At 41.0% G+C, this 14,933-nt stretch overlaps 1 protein-coding gene across 4 annotated transcripts; it reads right to left on the minus strand.

The window, feature by feature from the left end:
- Nucleotides 1-5,003: 5,003 nt before the first annotated feature.
- On the minus strand, nt 5,004-14,933 carry NIPAL1 (NIPA like domain containing 1). 4 transcript variants are annotated; one of them, XM_075092448.1, is made up of 7 exons: nt 14,827-14,910; nt 11,577-11,675; nt 10,369-10,635; nt 9,204-9,260; nt 8,658-8,748; nt 6,754-6,914; nt 5,004-6,581 (listed from the first exon to the last, which is right to left on the minus strand). In XM_075092448.1, the coding sequence occupies exons 3-7, from the start codon at nt 10,541-10,543 to the stop codon at nt 6,007-6,009; spliced, it is 1,059 nt and encodes a 352-aa protein (XP_074948549.1). In that variant the 5' UTR covers nt 10,544-10,635; nt 11,577-11,675; nt 14,827-14,910; the 3' UTR covers nt 5,004-6,006. The 4 variants fall into 4 exon arrangements, with proteins under 4 accessions (XP_074948549.1, XP_074948548.1, XP_074948546.1 ...); XM_075092447.1 differs by having other exon boundaries at nt 5,004-6,611; nt 14,827-14,900; XM_075092445.1 differs by lacking the exon at nt 11,577-11,675 and having other exon boundaries at nt 5,004-6,611; nt 14,827-14,933.

Genomic DNA, 14,933 nt, shown 5'->3' on the forward strand with positions numbered 1-14,933 from the left:
GAGGCATCTTTTAAAATAGCTCTTGCAAAACTGGTTTTGCCAAATTTGACTGCAAGTTAATATGTAATACAGTACATTACCACGCAACAAAAAGCTCCGGTAAGTTTATGTACTCAAAGCTCCCTGCTCATGCTTGTTTCACTGAGTTGTCCCATGGTGACTATGCATCCATCCTTGAAACATGTTGGTCTAATACACAGAGCAAATAATGCCTGCCTACCAAGCCTACAACTTCTCAATATAATCTTTCTGTAGGCTGCTTTGGGAAAATTATGAGTAGGCTGTTACTAACACACTGATGCAGATAAATTTAACAGCGGCTATCATCTGGTGACAGTAAATAAATGAAAAAGCGCTAGAACTTGCTTCAGAGCCAGTGAAACCAGTGCTTAATTAGCAGCAGGAAAGGTCTACAGGACAAAGGTCAGGTATCTATAGTGTGTTTACTTACCAGAACAGCTACACCCACAAATAAAGATTAAGTAGGCCACCTTACTCCTCATGGTGACTCTGATCTTAGCTCTAACTCTAACCATATTCAAACAGGCAAGAATGAAAGTACTTAAAAGTGAACAGTGACTGCCACCCACGTCACTGAACAAAGAGGCATATGTGGGCAAACAGATGTCTGTTAGCTGGTGTTTTTAAAACCTTTGTGTGATAAGAGACCTGGAAGAGCGCTAAAGGTTAGAAGGGGAGTCTATACCACCCTCATACAGCAAACGTCTAGTCAAAGGCTATATGAGTGCTGAGCATTTCTAAAAAGACGGTTGATGTTTCCCGACCAAACATCAGAAAATTTGCAGTAAGTCAGTATTATTGGAAAAAAGGCAGAATTCCCAGCCTCTGTGCGCCAGCCACTTAGGATATATCTCTTTTCTGTAATAAAGCTGCACTGTTGACAAACTGGAATATATTTTCAGAAAATTAAATTACTTCCCTCATCAAGCGCATGCCTGATGAGCAATGGAGATCAATTACTTGTGTGTATGCATCTGGTCATGTATATCTCCAGTAGTATTTGGTTTTCAGACCAACTTTTTTTAATCCCCTCCACAAAGTGTCATGAACAGGGCAGCCTTGCAGACACACGAATGCGCATCACCTCCCTCATGCACCACCAGCCTGGCTCCCACTCAGCCTCCCTGTCCTGTTCTGAACCTTGGTGCCACTTTAAAACCTACAAGGAAGGAGTCAGCTATGGAAAACCCACTCTGCTAAAAGCATATTTTCTAACACGCTTGCCAGTTTTGCTTTGCTGGAATTGAAACAGTAAGAGAAAGGTGTTTGCTAGGAGTATATAATTCCCCATATAGTTCCAGGATGCAACCGTGATAAGTAAAGTGGTTGAAGCTTTGTATCAGTACTCTTTGGGATGAAAATTTTTTTATAGCATGGCTGTTTTAAGTGTGGCTGGGAAGGCAGGTAAAGGAAGATGGTAGAACAGGTTTCTGTAGAAACTAATAACCTATGTACTTACTTCCAAATTCCCTGCAGATTATTTAACCTATCCAAGTCTTCTTGACCTACCTACATTTAACCAGCACAGCTATGTAATGAATTTAATTGCCCATTAATTTGTCCTGAGGTACGGCAGTAATGAGTAGATGCCAAAAATTGTTTTGCGTCAGCATTTAAAACCCATAATTTGGTTAGCAATGTATTGCCTCTGAAGTTTTCTTTGTTCTAGCTCTTAACCATTCCCCCTGCTTTCCAAAACACTTCAAATTACTTTAGGTAATATCCTTCATTTCACTGCCTGGAAAACCTGACAACTCACTGATATACTCTCCATTGACACTGGCCATGAGAAAGAGATCCCTAATACATCAGCTTTGGGTTTTCTTCCCTAGTTTAGAAGGGAAGGCATTTTTCACTTGCCTATTATTTTTGTCCTTCAAAATCCCTGTCATTTGACTACTAATCATTAGCATTAAACGTTCCTTGCTGATGCTTTCTGCAGAACACTAGGGTAAAAACAACACATCTAGACAAATTGGGTAATCCTGTAAGAAAAGCTAAAACCTCTTGATCTCCCCACCCTCTTCCCTCCAGTTCCATCATAACATTACAGACTTTCTAGCTCAAGGGCAATATATAGTAGTTTCACACTTGGCTTTTCTAGAGGAGTAGAAAATTTTCTTTCCTATCAGAATCCTAAATCTTCTAAAAGAAGGTCATGATCAGGTCAGATAGACATGAATGGCAATGACATCAGCCAGGCCTTCTTCATCTAGAATCCACTTATGTGTGCATCGGACCAGCTGTTAAAACCAAGATTTTTTGCTTTGGAGGTATCAGCTAGCATTTAAATGCTTACCAGAAATATGAATTACACTCCTTTTTATCCCTTGTTTAAAAAACACAGACCACTTACTATGTAATCCAGGAATAATTTATTACAAGAGAAATATTAGTATAATTTCACTAAAAATTAAATTTAAATTATTCCAAATTCATAACTAAATATAAAGATTTTAAAAAATAACATCTCTTATAGTAAATGGTTTTTTTACAATAAGATGATAAATAATGTACTTCTCAACATGACAGAATTCCTGAACACCATGAAAATAAACACTACCTTTGGTTTTCTGACATTGTAAGAGAAAAACTATTATTTTCCTAGTAGATGTTATTAACATATAAAAGCAGATACGTAGGTCCTGTAGAAAATACCAAATTTTTGCTTGATACAAGTTAATTGACTACCAGGAATTGGTACAAAAAGAGCCCAGACTTGGTATAAAAAAGTCTAGACCCTTCTCAAAGAAAGTATTATTACATATCTTTAAAAAATGACAATATGCATCCATTCAGGAATTGGACTGGTTGCTTTTTTTGTACAAATAACCCATTTGGACACACCACAGTGATGACTGTATAAGCAAATAGAAGGGCCACCTCCTCTGCAAAAGGATCGCTTTTTCTCTTTTTAGGGTCAAACAATATTTTCTTCAGTTATTCTTTAAATTGTATGAGCATTTCATAGTGAAAAACAATGCAAGATTTTGTTAAAAGGCAAACTGCAAAGAAGATTCCATCTTTAGTCTCTATTATTTGTATTATCTGTTTTTAACTATAGTAGCTTTTGTAGCCGAAGTATTCTCTACATTACCTAAGAGGTAACAAAACTCCATTTATATATTTTCTTCTCTGAAGCTTTTTTAACACATGCATTTTAACAGCAAAGAATTTCTTCAAGTCTTATCACTTGGAAAGCTGAAAAACATTCCAAAGCTCTACATATTGTCATTATATCTTCAACAGAAGTACATTTTTTGTGGAAAAGTCTCTTATGCTGGGGTAACGTTGCTGCCACCTCCTGCACTATTGAATGTACTTCTCATATTAGGTAATCAAGGGAGATAACCTGAATACCCATTGCCTAATGACATCTTCTAGGCTTCTCTTCACCTCGGCAAGATTACCTGCAATCTTTTACGAAGCACTGGTAGCCGTAGCCGAAGAACTGGACGTCTTTTCAGCATCACGTTTTTCAGATATGCTCTTCATTGTAAAAATGAGGGTTTAGAAATAAGGTGCAGGTGATTGATACAATTTCTACCTCTTCCTGCAGGTATGTCAACTACAAAACTATCTAAGTGAAGGAAAAAAAACCCCAACCTTGTAATTTAGAAATAACTTTAAGCTAGTATCCCTAGTGTTACTTTCTAGTTTTTGATAGCTTCTAAAGCATCATTAAACATCATTAGCAAGGGAGATGTTTCATGAAGGTCTTTCAAAAAAGAAGTACTTAAACTTTGCACAACACAAAGGTATGAAATATCAGTAGCAACACTTGTTCTTACAGCTAAATTATGAGCTTTCTTTCATGGAAAATTCGCTATCTATCCAAAGCGTCCACTTTTACGACACTTTTTGCACATTAGAGAATATACAGCCTGCTTCATGAGGAGGTTCTGCTTGGCATCATAATCTCAGCTGATTAAAATAAATTTTCAATTGCTGAAATGCTAGCATCTGCTCACAAAGGTTCTGGACTCACACTTGAAAACACAGGCATTGGAAATACTACCTTTCTGATGAGCTCGTCATGACCCACACATCTGATTGCTGAAGCTACTTTCTTGCTCACAAAGTGGCAACAAAGGGTATTGTAATAAGGAAACCATGGACTGTGCAAGCTGGTTTTGTGAGATAAAGATCCGTGACCACAGCTGAGGAGCATACGGTGGTACAGATACTAATCTTCAAGGCCTACAGTAGATTAATAGATAAAACAGCTAATAGAAGTGAATACTCATATTTAGAAAAGATGAAAAGGCCAAACTAAAACAAAAAATGTTTTGATGTTTCTCACTCCTTGTTTACAGCCCTTCCTTCATCTAGTAGTTTTAGAAATAGCGCATGGATTGGAAAATGGATTTTGCTTTTATAATGGAATATAAAATAACCGGACTGTTTTGCTATTAAGAAACTATGATACCTTTCCACAAAACAAGAAAAAATTTTGAAAAGCTTAAATGGGTTTCGATGGCAAAACTAAGAAGAAGTATGGAAATAAGCCTCTTCTTAAGCCTCAAAGTAGTATAAAACAGAGTGGAAGTGCTTAAATGCACATTCTGTTTTTCTTCTGCCTTTGAATAATTTATTCTTTTATCTCAATGTAATTTTTTTAAGCCAATAGCAACTGTGTTCAGGCTTCTAATGAATTTGCTTTTTCTCAAAATATAACTTGGTCATAGTATTGAAATTAAAAGGTACATGTACGTCCAGGGATCTGCAATCCGTTCAGGACTCCTAAGGTAGAACAGCGAAGACTTTGCTGTTAAAAATGGATTTTGAAGGAGAATGGTTACCAAGAATCATATTTCATAAGTTTTTTGGTGACTTCTATTTGAGATTCATTGGTAGGTGTTGTGGGTTAGCCCCAGTCAGCATCTTAAGCACCACACAGCCCATCGCTCACTCCCCCCACCCCAGTGGGCTGGGGGAGAGAATCGGAAGAGCAAAAGCAAGAAGACACGTGGGTTGAGATAAGAACAGTGTAATAATTAAAATAAAATAGTAGTAGTAGTAAGTAGTAGTAATAGTATAAATAGCAATAATAATACGATAAAAAGGGGGGGGCGGTGGAAGAGGAAACCCGGAGGGGGGGAAACCCAAACAAACAAGTGCTGCAGCCACTCACCACGCACTGACCGACACCACCAGTCCCTGAGCTGTGATTGTTGCTTCCCCCAGCCAACTCCCCCCACTTAATATACTGGACATGACATCATACAATATGGAATATCCCTTTGGCCAGTTTGGATCAGCTGTCCTGGCTGTGCCCCCTCCCCTCTCAGCTTCTTGTGCTCCTGGCAGAGCATGGGAGGCTGGAAAAGTCCTTGACTAGTGTAAGCACTGCTTAGCAACAACTAAAACTTCAGTGTGTTATCAATGTTGTTCTCATCCTAAATCCAAAACACAGCACTGTACCAGCTACTAGGAAGAAAATTATCTCAGTGAAAACCATGACCGTATGTCATCAAAAATTAAAAGAACTTGCAAAAAAATTTATATTAAAACCTAAAAGGGTTAAACAGTATTTTCTTCATAGCTCCAATGAATCTACAAGTTTGCTTGGCAACAAATTATAAAAATATAAAGAAAGCCTGAAATATTAGGGCCATCACTAAGATAATAGCAGAGTGTTTGTCACTTCAGCAAGGATTATCTTTTATCATGATGGGAAAATCGCACTTTGTAAACATAGCTTACAAAGACCATTCTTTTCTGCTAAAATTCTCTTTAATAAGAGATGCTGCATAAAAAAAGGACAAGGTTATTCATCGCCTTACATAAAATCACGACCAGGTTTCTGTCATGTTAATTATTGATCATTTTCAATCATTACTACTAACAGCTGGCACAGAGGAGTGGCCCACATTTAACTGGCCTTAGTCTTCCAGAGGATTGCAGAAAAGAGCATTCTTGTAGACACAGGTGGGATGAGCCTGCAATTCATGATACTTCAATGATGAACACTGCTTGACATTTTCATTGACTGAATAAAACGTTGTCTTCCTCATATATCAAAGTTGGGTCTTCCATGCTCTCCAGTAAAGTGTGACAGGTTTCGTATTCACGGTGTGGCGATGATGGCTCTTTGGCAACAGAAGATATCAACTGACTCCAGGTAATATTAGTATTTTTGAAAGTGTGCAATAGAAAAATGCCTATAATGATACTGCAGAATCCACTCAGGGTTCCAATGATATCGCCCAGGTCCATACTACTCCACTCCTTGAACAGGATTATGGAGCATGTCACAACCGTCGTGGTGAAGCACACGTAATAAATAGGTGTCACTAGAGATGTACTGAACACATCCAATGCTTTGTTGAGATAGTTGATCTGAGTGCTGACCGAGAGCACCAAGATGCCCACCAAAACGTAAACCAATGGATGGCGATAAACTGGCTTCCACTCCAGCATTTGTTTAATGGCAATGCCCAGGCCTTTCACAGATGAGACAGAGAAGGCACCAATGAGTGAACAAATTAAAATGTAGATCAGTATATTCTTCTGACCTCTCCTTGGAGCCACGATAAAAATCAGCATGAGGGCAACAACTGTTAGGAGAACAGCAAACGTAACAAATGCTGTAAGAAAGAGAATGGGAAGACGAGTAATGCGCATGAAATAAAATACCAGACTATGTCCAAGTGCATGCTAAAAGTTATTCAGTGTCCTGAACACTTCTTTATGAACTGTAGCACAAGTTCATTGCAATTGCATACAGACCTGGATCTTGCAGCTTTCTTTCCATCTCATCTAGTGAGGTGACCTCCTCCTCCTCAGGGGCGTGAATAACCATGACTGTTGACCCCAAAATACTCAGCACACAGCCCAGTTTTCCATGAATATTCAGCTTCTCATTTAAAAAATAGGACGACAATATAGCGCTGTTCGGCAAAATATAAATAAAAGGTTCAGCTCCACCAGCCACGCAAGACACTAAAAATCTTTCTGTGTAACATGATAATAATTCAAAACCTCTTTTGACTTTGGATATACGGGAAACCAGCCTGAAACGATCAAATTTTAAGGAGTTTTACAGGAAGGTTGGTCAGGACCAAGAAGGTCAGGTCAGGTTTTAGGGGGATTAGCAACCCTGATCCCTCCCCTCCAGGTTAGAAAGGACCTTCTCATTCCTGATTGCCTGAGTCAGGGGTACGCACTCTCACACACCTGTAGTGACCACACGAGCTGTTATTTTCTTCCAAAAACGGTTTAAAGCACTTTATTTGCCAGTAGAACCAATGCACACAAGTTTTGGAAACTGTTCCTCCTCATCGCTCCCCAGGCTCTCCCACCCAGGCAAAGTTTCTGCCTGGCTTGCCAGGACTCCCCCCCAAAACACAGAGAAGGCACATCTCCTCCTTCAAAGAGGACTGACCCTAGGCTCTCCAAGGGGTTGAAGATTTAACCTAAGGATAATAACATGGCCCAAATGAGGCTTCTCACAGGGCACACGATTAGCCAGCTAGAGCACAACCTTAGGCACAGACACAGGCTTAACAGTGTGTGGACATGCTCACAAATATTTTTTCAACCCACTGATCAAATCTCAGCTATTTTTTTCACACAAGGGTAATGAGCTCACTGACATGAAGTTCTCATGACCTCTGTGTTTCATGAGAATTGGAAAGAGCGCTATCAGCATCAAAGGAGACAGTGTTAAAACTCAGGCTGTTTTGAGAAGCAGCAGCCAGGCAGCCAGTTAGTTGGCATCTACCGACACACTGATCCCAACACATCTGTAGGTGACAGAGTTACACTGGTTTTGCTATGACAGAACAGCTGCATTTTTAGCAAGGACCTTTTTTTAAAACAAACGAACAAACATGACCCAGGTTGGTTTTAAACCCAATGTTTCATATACTATACTCGGGTCTTGAGTGTTACATTTAAAATACAAAAATTCCATTTTGCTAATAAATTATTTCCCAGAAAGTTTGTTGTAAGCATAATCCATGTCTTCCTCCTTCTGCAACAGCCGTATTAATGTATGTGCTTAAGTACTTGGAAATTATTTGTTTCTTCATACATAGGAAATAATGAGTGTTTGAAGGACATTCGTATTTCAGAACTTCAGATTTTAACCACGGCTATTAAAATTGTCTTTGCCTTCTTTACAGAAGGATTTGGAAAAGACCAAACAAACCCAAAATGCTTACTAAGTGTGTCTTAATATGAAATGATGCTCCTATAAAAAAGAAATGTTTTTGAAAACATTTTAATGGAGGAATACTGTGGGGTTTTTTCAAGTTTTGTCACCACTGAAGAACAGGATAAGACTTTAAGAAAGCTTCAGTTCTCTAGGAAAAGATAAATTACAGCCTTATACCACTGTGCATCAGCAGTATACCTGGTATACGCTGATAAGAAATATTTTAGAACATAGGCAGAAAGCTGTTGGGAAAGCATATACTAGTCTTCGTAACAAGACTTCTCATTCCCTCTACCCAGAAAATTCAGGTCTAAATAAGGAAGGGGTCTCTCCACCACAGAACAAAAAGCATTTTTTTTGTCCAGTATTGCTTTTAGTTTTCTTATTAAAATCTCTACTTTCAGCCAAAGACAGTATTTTTCCCTCACACAGCGAATGGTTCATTTGTTAAGGTTTGCTTCCAGTTTGTACTAACCTTATGAGAACACTCAGTGCACCCAAGGGGGTAACTAAGGTTGCAGGTGCAAAGCCATAGGCAGCAAAGTTTGCAGCTTCTCCTAATCCCACTGCAGAAGAAAGAACACTTGGATCAGGTTGAAGGAGGGGGGTAAAAGGCACACTATTATAAATACTTCGTATGACAGCAAAAATAAACCAAAATCTTTTTTCTACATTACATATGCAAATTTTCCTTTTAAAATTACCTGACTTCCTCTGGACATAATAAAGGCTAAAGAAAGTTAAATACTTTCCCCCTAAGTACTCCTAGAAGCTGGACAGATTCAATCCATTGCTTTTGACTAGATCTTACAGAAAAGGTTGTTTTTCTGCAAAGAGCTCCAAAGAGCAAACACAGTATTTGAGAGATGGGATATGAGAATGCCTTCTGTCGTAAAGGTGATTGCAAAAACATTTTTGGGGGGGGAGCGGGGGGGAGTTAAAAATCAGAGAATAAATCTATTTAAAACAATCTGCTTTATGTAGCGTTTACATATAGGTTGAGAGGAAAGAGGTGACTTACTTGATAGCAATCCAGCCCACCAAAGCCATTCCTTCAAATAAGAATATCCACCCTGTCCTGAAAGCAGAAAAAATAATTTCATCTTAGAAGAAAGAGACCATCTTATCACAATAAACAGAACTACAGCTTTGCATTTGCATCTAGTCCTACAAAGTACTGAAAGAGCATGGTATCTGGCTGTGACATGAAGAATATTTTGTTTGATTTTGAATGACATTTTTTATTAATTGATCTACTGCTTTTTGACTTGGACTTGTGAAAAATGGTATTTGACTAAACACACACGGAGGGAAAGTTCCAAGCAAAAGCAAAATGTCCCTGAAGATTGCTGCTGAGGTTAAGAAATGCTTCAGTGTGCTTTTCTAGGTCAGATCCAACGTATTCATACACAGGCAGCTGCATTTTGACTCTCCTTATAACTTAAATTGAGAGAAACTGGAAAGAAACATATCACTGCATGCTTAATTTTTTTTTACGTAAAACACAAGTATGTTGAACATTAAATGCTCTCTCTTTTTTTTTTCCCAAATAACTAAATTATCTGGAAGAGTATAATGCAATAACCACAACAAACAAAAGAAAACTTGCTGATGCTATATATTCAAATCCATGCAAAGGGAATTATGAGATTAGTCCAATGGGTTTTTTAAAAGCTCTCCATATTTTTCTAGCTCTTCGTCTGTTGACTTTGGTAGAAGAATAGTTGTACGAACTGTAGAAACTTTTGTAATAAGTATTGCACTTCCTTTTTTTGAAAGGGAACAAAATCTAGTTACCATCTTAAGTCTTAAGTCCATCTTAAGTCCATCTCAAATGAGGGGGGGAAAAGATGGGAAAAAGAGAGAGAAAGGCATTTTGAAGGGTAAGACAAAGGGAGAACATTATTTGGTATCTAACTGCTGTCAAGGAGGAACTGTCACCAGCTCACCGTAGTTAATACCCACTGCTGCCCCCATAGCCCTAAGAATTCTGAAATCTCAGTCCCTGTAATCATATCATATTTCCATGCCTAGCCAGGACAGGACTTCTGCTCACTGTTAAGTATGAAGGTTTTCCAACTACGACGGTTTGAAACATGTGACCTGCAACTCAAACCTTGATTTTGCTGAGTTATAACAGAGGCGTTTGTGTCTCCAGCAGGAGCAAGGCGGGCACCACCGCTTACCAGCTCGGGGGACTCCTTTGTCTGCCAGTTTCAAAAGCCCTTTCTTCTTCAGTATGAAACTAGAACCAATAAATATACTGGACCCTATCGCCAAAGCCAAGCCAATGTAGAGGCGATATTTGCTTCCAGCAGGCGTGGAAATGCTCTGGTTCGTTTCATTCAGAGTCCTGTCCATAGAGGCAAGGAGAGAAGAGCGGGATTCAGACACGTTGATGATCTGGCACCATGCCTGGCAGGAGTCATGACAAGCAAAAGAGAGCACAGCACCTGGGAGGAGAAAAAGGAGGACAAGTGATTCATGAATGAGGCACAGCTCTGAAGGAGCCCCATCCTTGCCGTGCTCACTCCTTTCCACACCTTCCCAGAGCGCTCATCATTTCTGACTGTGCAAATAACTCACAAAATCCACATAACATACACAATGCTGCCCTAGGTCATTACCTGCCCCTGTAATTCACAGGTCCATCTCTTATATATATTTTTGCACTACATTGGCCCAGTCAAGCGATTAGGGCAATACCAGGGAATGCAGCAATAAAATATTACCTTCAATGTAAAATTCAACTTGAAATCATACAAGTTAACCTGAAACCTCAAGAAGAAAGAGTTCTTTTGTGTTACACAGAGACCACATCCCCAAAACACGAACATATAACCAAATCCATGATTGCAGACTTAGCCTGCTAGAGTAAGCCCGCTATTATTCTAGACTTCTGTTTTTACATTTATAGCTGAGATTTGGAAATGATCACCAAAAAAGAGAAGGAAAAAAAATAGGGAGCAAATCTTTGCTACGTATGGGTACCAATACATTTTATTAAAATTGTTCAGTGACTGCTGTGTAAACCAGATCTTCTTTAACCAGTCATGAAATTTTGAGATGGAGGCCTCATTACAACTCACGGCAATTTTCATCTAACCTCAACAACCCCTATCTGGAGGAAGACCACAGCCTGCAAGGGACAGTCCCCCTGGCTATCCCTGCAACACAGCTGCAGAGCCAGGTGATGCTAAGACTGTGGCTTCACACTCTCTGCCAGCCAAGCCTTATCAGCATCACTATGATGACAGCCTGTGGGAATGACACCATTGCCATCAGCCTACAGGTATTTTTTAAAGGAAGAGATATTGCATTTCCAAGAACAATAGGAGTTGTTATTTTGCATGGGGAAGCAGGGGTCAGGCAGCAATGCTGCAACAGGGCTTACAGTAGTCCAGGCAGATGTTTCACTGTTCCTCATGGCAGACTGCAGCATGCAAACAGCATGGATCAGAGAATCCAGGCTGGAAGAGCTTTTAAGGACAGCCTTTTTGGAAAGAAAGGTTTTATTGCAAAGACACATTAAAATACGAAACAGCAGATGCAGATGTACAAAAGCTCAGTCCATGGTGATTCATATAAAGTATTGGATGCAACAAATAATTTTGCTTTCCGTGTTTCCCCTGTAATTAAAATGACACATGAAGGATTCATCCTGCTGAGTGGCACCAGCAGTAATACACTCACTTTTGTCTTTTTTTCAACGGAGAACACTTGGAGGCTTGGTAGAAAAGGATGTGCCTCTGTGTCTGTTTATACCTAAGCTGTGGAAATATTAATGTTCTGTCTAAAGTACTTCACTGCACCATTAACAATAAGCAGCCTTGGATAATTCACCTAATACTGTTTAGGAAGAAATATTTAAAATACCAAAAGTATTAAAAACAGTGTGAAATTTGACAGCGTGTATTCATTTGCTGATACTAACACTGGGAGATACAGCCCTTTACAACTAAGGAGCTGAGAATGAATACCTGCTCCCAGCTGCCCTGTGCCATACCGTACAACAAACACACTACAGTACATTGCCATTTGACTTTTGGGCTGTGCAATCACATTTCCTTGTTTGCCAAGAGAGTTTCTAGATAACAGACTTCATTAAAATGGTCCCACAAGATGGGTATGCCCATATTCTACAGCCGAAGATTAAAATCTTAAAGAATTTACAGTTATATGAAACAACTTTTGCATAGTGTGTAGGACAGATAGCATTCTTCTATCTTACCATTACTAGAAGTTGGAGCTGGATAATGTAAAAGAAATGGGATTTGCATCTGTATCTGAAAGTATTTTAAAATCCTAAAGCATTAGCATAGTCTTAGAAGAAGAAAATTTTGCCTATATTTAAGTTTTGACATAATTATTAAATTACAAAAGAAAATTACAGGGCACAAATGTTTCTCCTAATAGCACACATCAGGGCATGGCAAAAAAGCAGAAAGGTCACCAGTAAAGGAAATCCCTTAGCTCTCAATATCTTATAATGATACTAAGTGGCCTGGCAATGGTTGTACCACTGCCACTCAGCTACTACAGGCTTCACGTGAGAAGCGGCAATAGTTCTTGCCTTTAATTAAAAGAAAGCATCAAGACAAAAACTTTTGCTAAGTATGGTCTTTTAGCTACATACAGTGGTAAAGGCAGCTTTCTATCAGTGTGCTGGGTTTCTACACTGAAGAAAATTAACACTCCTCTCCCTCTTTTTGAGAACAGAATCACAGAATCACAGGATGGTAGGGGTTGGAAGGGACCTCTGGAGATCATCTTGTCCAACCCCCCTGCTTGAGCAGGCACACCCAGAGCAGGGGGCACAGGAACGCGTCCAGGTGGGTTTTGAATGTCTCCAGGGAAGGAGAGTCCACACCCTCCCTGGGCAGCCTGTGCCACGGCTCAGGCACCCTCACAGGAAAGAAGTTTTTTCTCATATTGAGGTGGAACTTCCTGTGTTCCAGCTTGAGCCCATTGCCCCTTGGCCTGTTGTTGGGCACTAATAAAAAGAGCCTAGTCCCATCATCCTGACGCCCACACTTTAGATATTTATAGGTATTGATGAACTCCCCCCTCAGTCTTCTCTTGTTCAGGGTAAACAAACCCAAGCCTCTCAGCCTTTCCTCATAAGGGAGATGTTCAAGTCCTGATCATCTTCGTAGCTCTCCGCTGGACTTGCTCAAGGAGTTCCACATCCTTCTTAAACCAGGGGGCCCAAAACCGGACACGGTGTGTTTTTATTTAGCTGGAGATGAATGGCAGGCTTATTCCCTTCCACATGACACTACTACTACTTTTTCTACTGATTCTTAAGTTTTCCATTCCCCAACAGATTTTATGACATCGAATAATGAAAATTTAGTCATGCCATCTGTAGTAAGTCACTCAGTGGCTGCCACAGGATGCTTCTCTCCTTTCTGAAATACAATCTTTGCTCACATTTACGAAGAGACATTGAATTTTTCGCCTGTGCCATCTGCCAGTTGAGAAGAGTCATTTTGAATGGTTGTGATCTCTGTCTATTGTGCTGAGCAGCTTTTCCTGGTTTTAAAAAATGCGTCATTTGTTCCACTTGCATGTAAGTGGCATATGACTCCACTGATCAAAGAACCACCTGTAAGATGGGAAGAGGAGGCTGATCCAGGAATTACTATTACTCTATTCCCCACTGTGACCAGTCTAAAGATTACCTGGAAGGACTGAGGAAGGTGACAAATCTCTGAGGCTGCCTGGCTCGCTCAGCACCCAGTTTCTGTAGCTAAGCTAGTTTCACCTCCCACTTCCAAACATCAACAAACATGACCCTGCCAGCAGAACCCCTCCTTGCAGAAATAAACTCTCTGAGCTCTGACTCGAGGCTGACAGCAACAGGAAACCACCTTAAGTTCAGTTTAGTTCAGAAGTTACTCTTGTAACTCCGAAAGCATTTCTCCGATTCAGCTATATCTGAAAGTGTTTTCTCAAACACCTAAATATTCTCTCCGTCGGGCAGATGAGCCAGCCCAGTACTACAAACTCCTTGTAGCAATTTTAACTTGCAGTCCTGCAGAAGCCTGGGACTAACACATCCTGTGGTTCGCTAGCGACAGCCAGCTTAGCTTTTATCCTGCTACTGAAGATACTGGTCCTACTAATCTGGAATACTACTTGATTTGATTAGACATGTAATTTGACCATTCTTATTTTGCTCACGAGTCAACTCACACCTGGCAGGGACACGAAATGCCTTTCCTGGTCACCCGGGAAATACCAAGCCCACTTTCGCCCAGACCTGGCTACTGGGGCTAAAAGTCAACGTACTGAGGAAGGATTCGGTCCCCGGCACACCCCATTCCCAAAATGCACAAAAGATGCGGAAAAGAGGGTTCACACACGAGCCAGCCACGGGAGAAGAAGCGCCGGTGCCTCGCCGCCGCCGGCAGCGCCACGCTCCTCGCAAAACAACGGCGCGACGTCACGGCAGTCTTACGTATCCGGGAGTGACGACAACCGCTGCTGCGGGGTGGGCGTAGGGGCAGCGCGGGGGCCTGCAGCAGCGGCGCTCCGAGCCCCGCGCGCACACCGCCCAGCCGCGCCCCCCGCGCCCCCCTCCGCGCAGCCCCGCGCAGCCCCGCGCCTCCCCCTCCGCGCAGCCCCGCGCAGGCACTGACCCGTGCGGCACGGCGGGCGGGCGGGCAGCGCCTCTCGGTGCCCCATGGCTGCGGGGCGACCCCTCCGCGGGCGCGGCGGCGGCGGCGGCGGCGGCGGCGGCAGCGGC

This window comes from Phalacrocorax aristotelis, chromosome 4 (assembly GCF_949628215.1).
Source record: "Phalacrocorax aristotelis chromosome 4, bGulAri2.1, whole genome shotgun sequence".
Classification (NCBI taxonomy): Eukaryota; Metazoa; Chordata; class Aves; order Suliformes; family Phalacrocoracidae; genus Phalacrocorax; species Phalacrocorax aristotelis.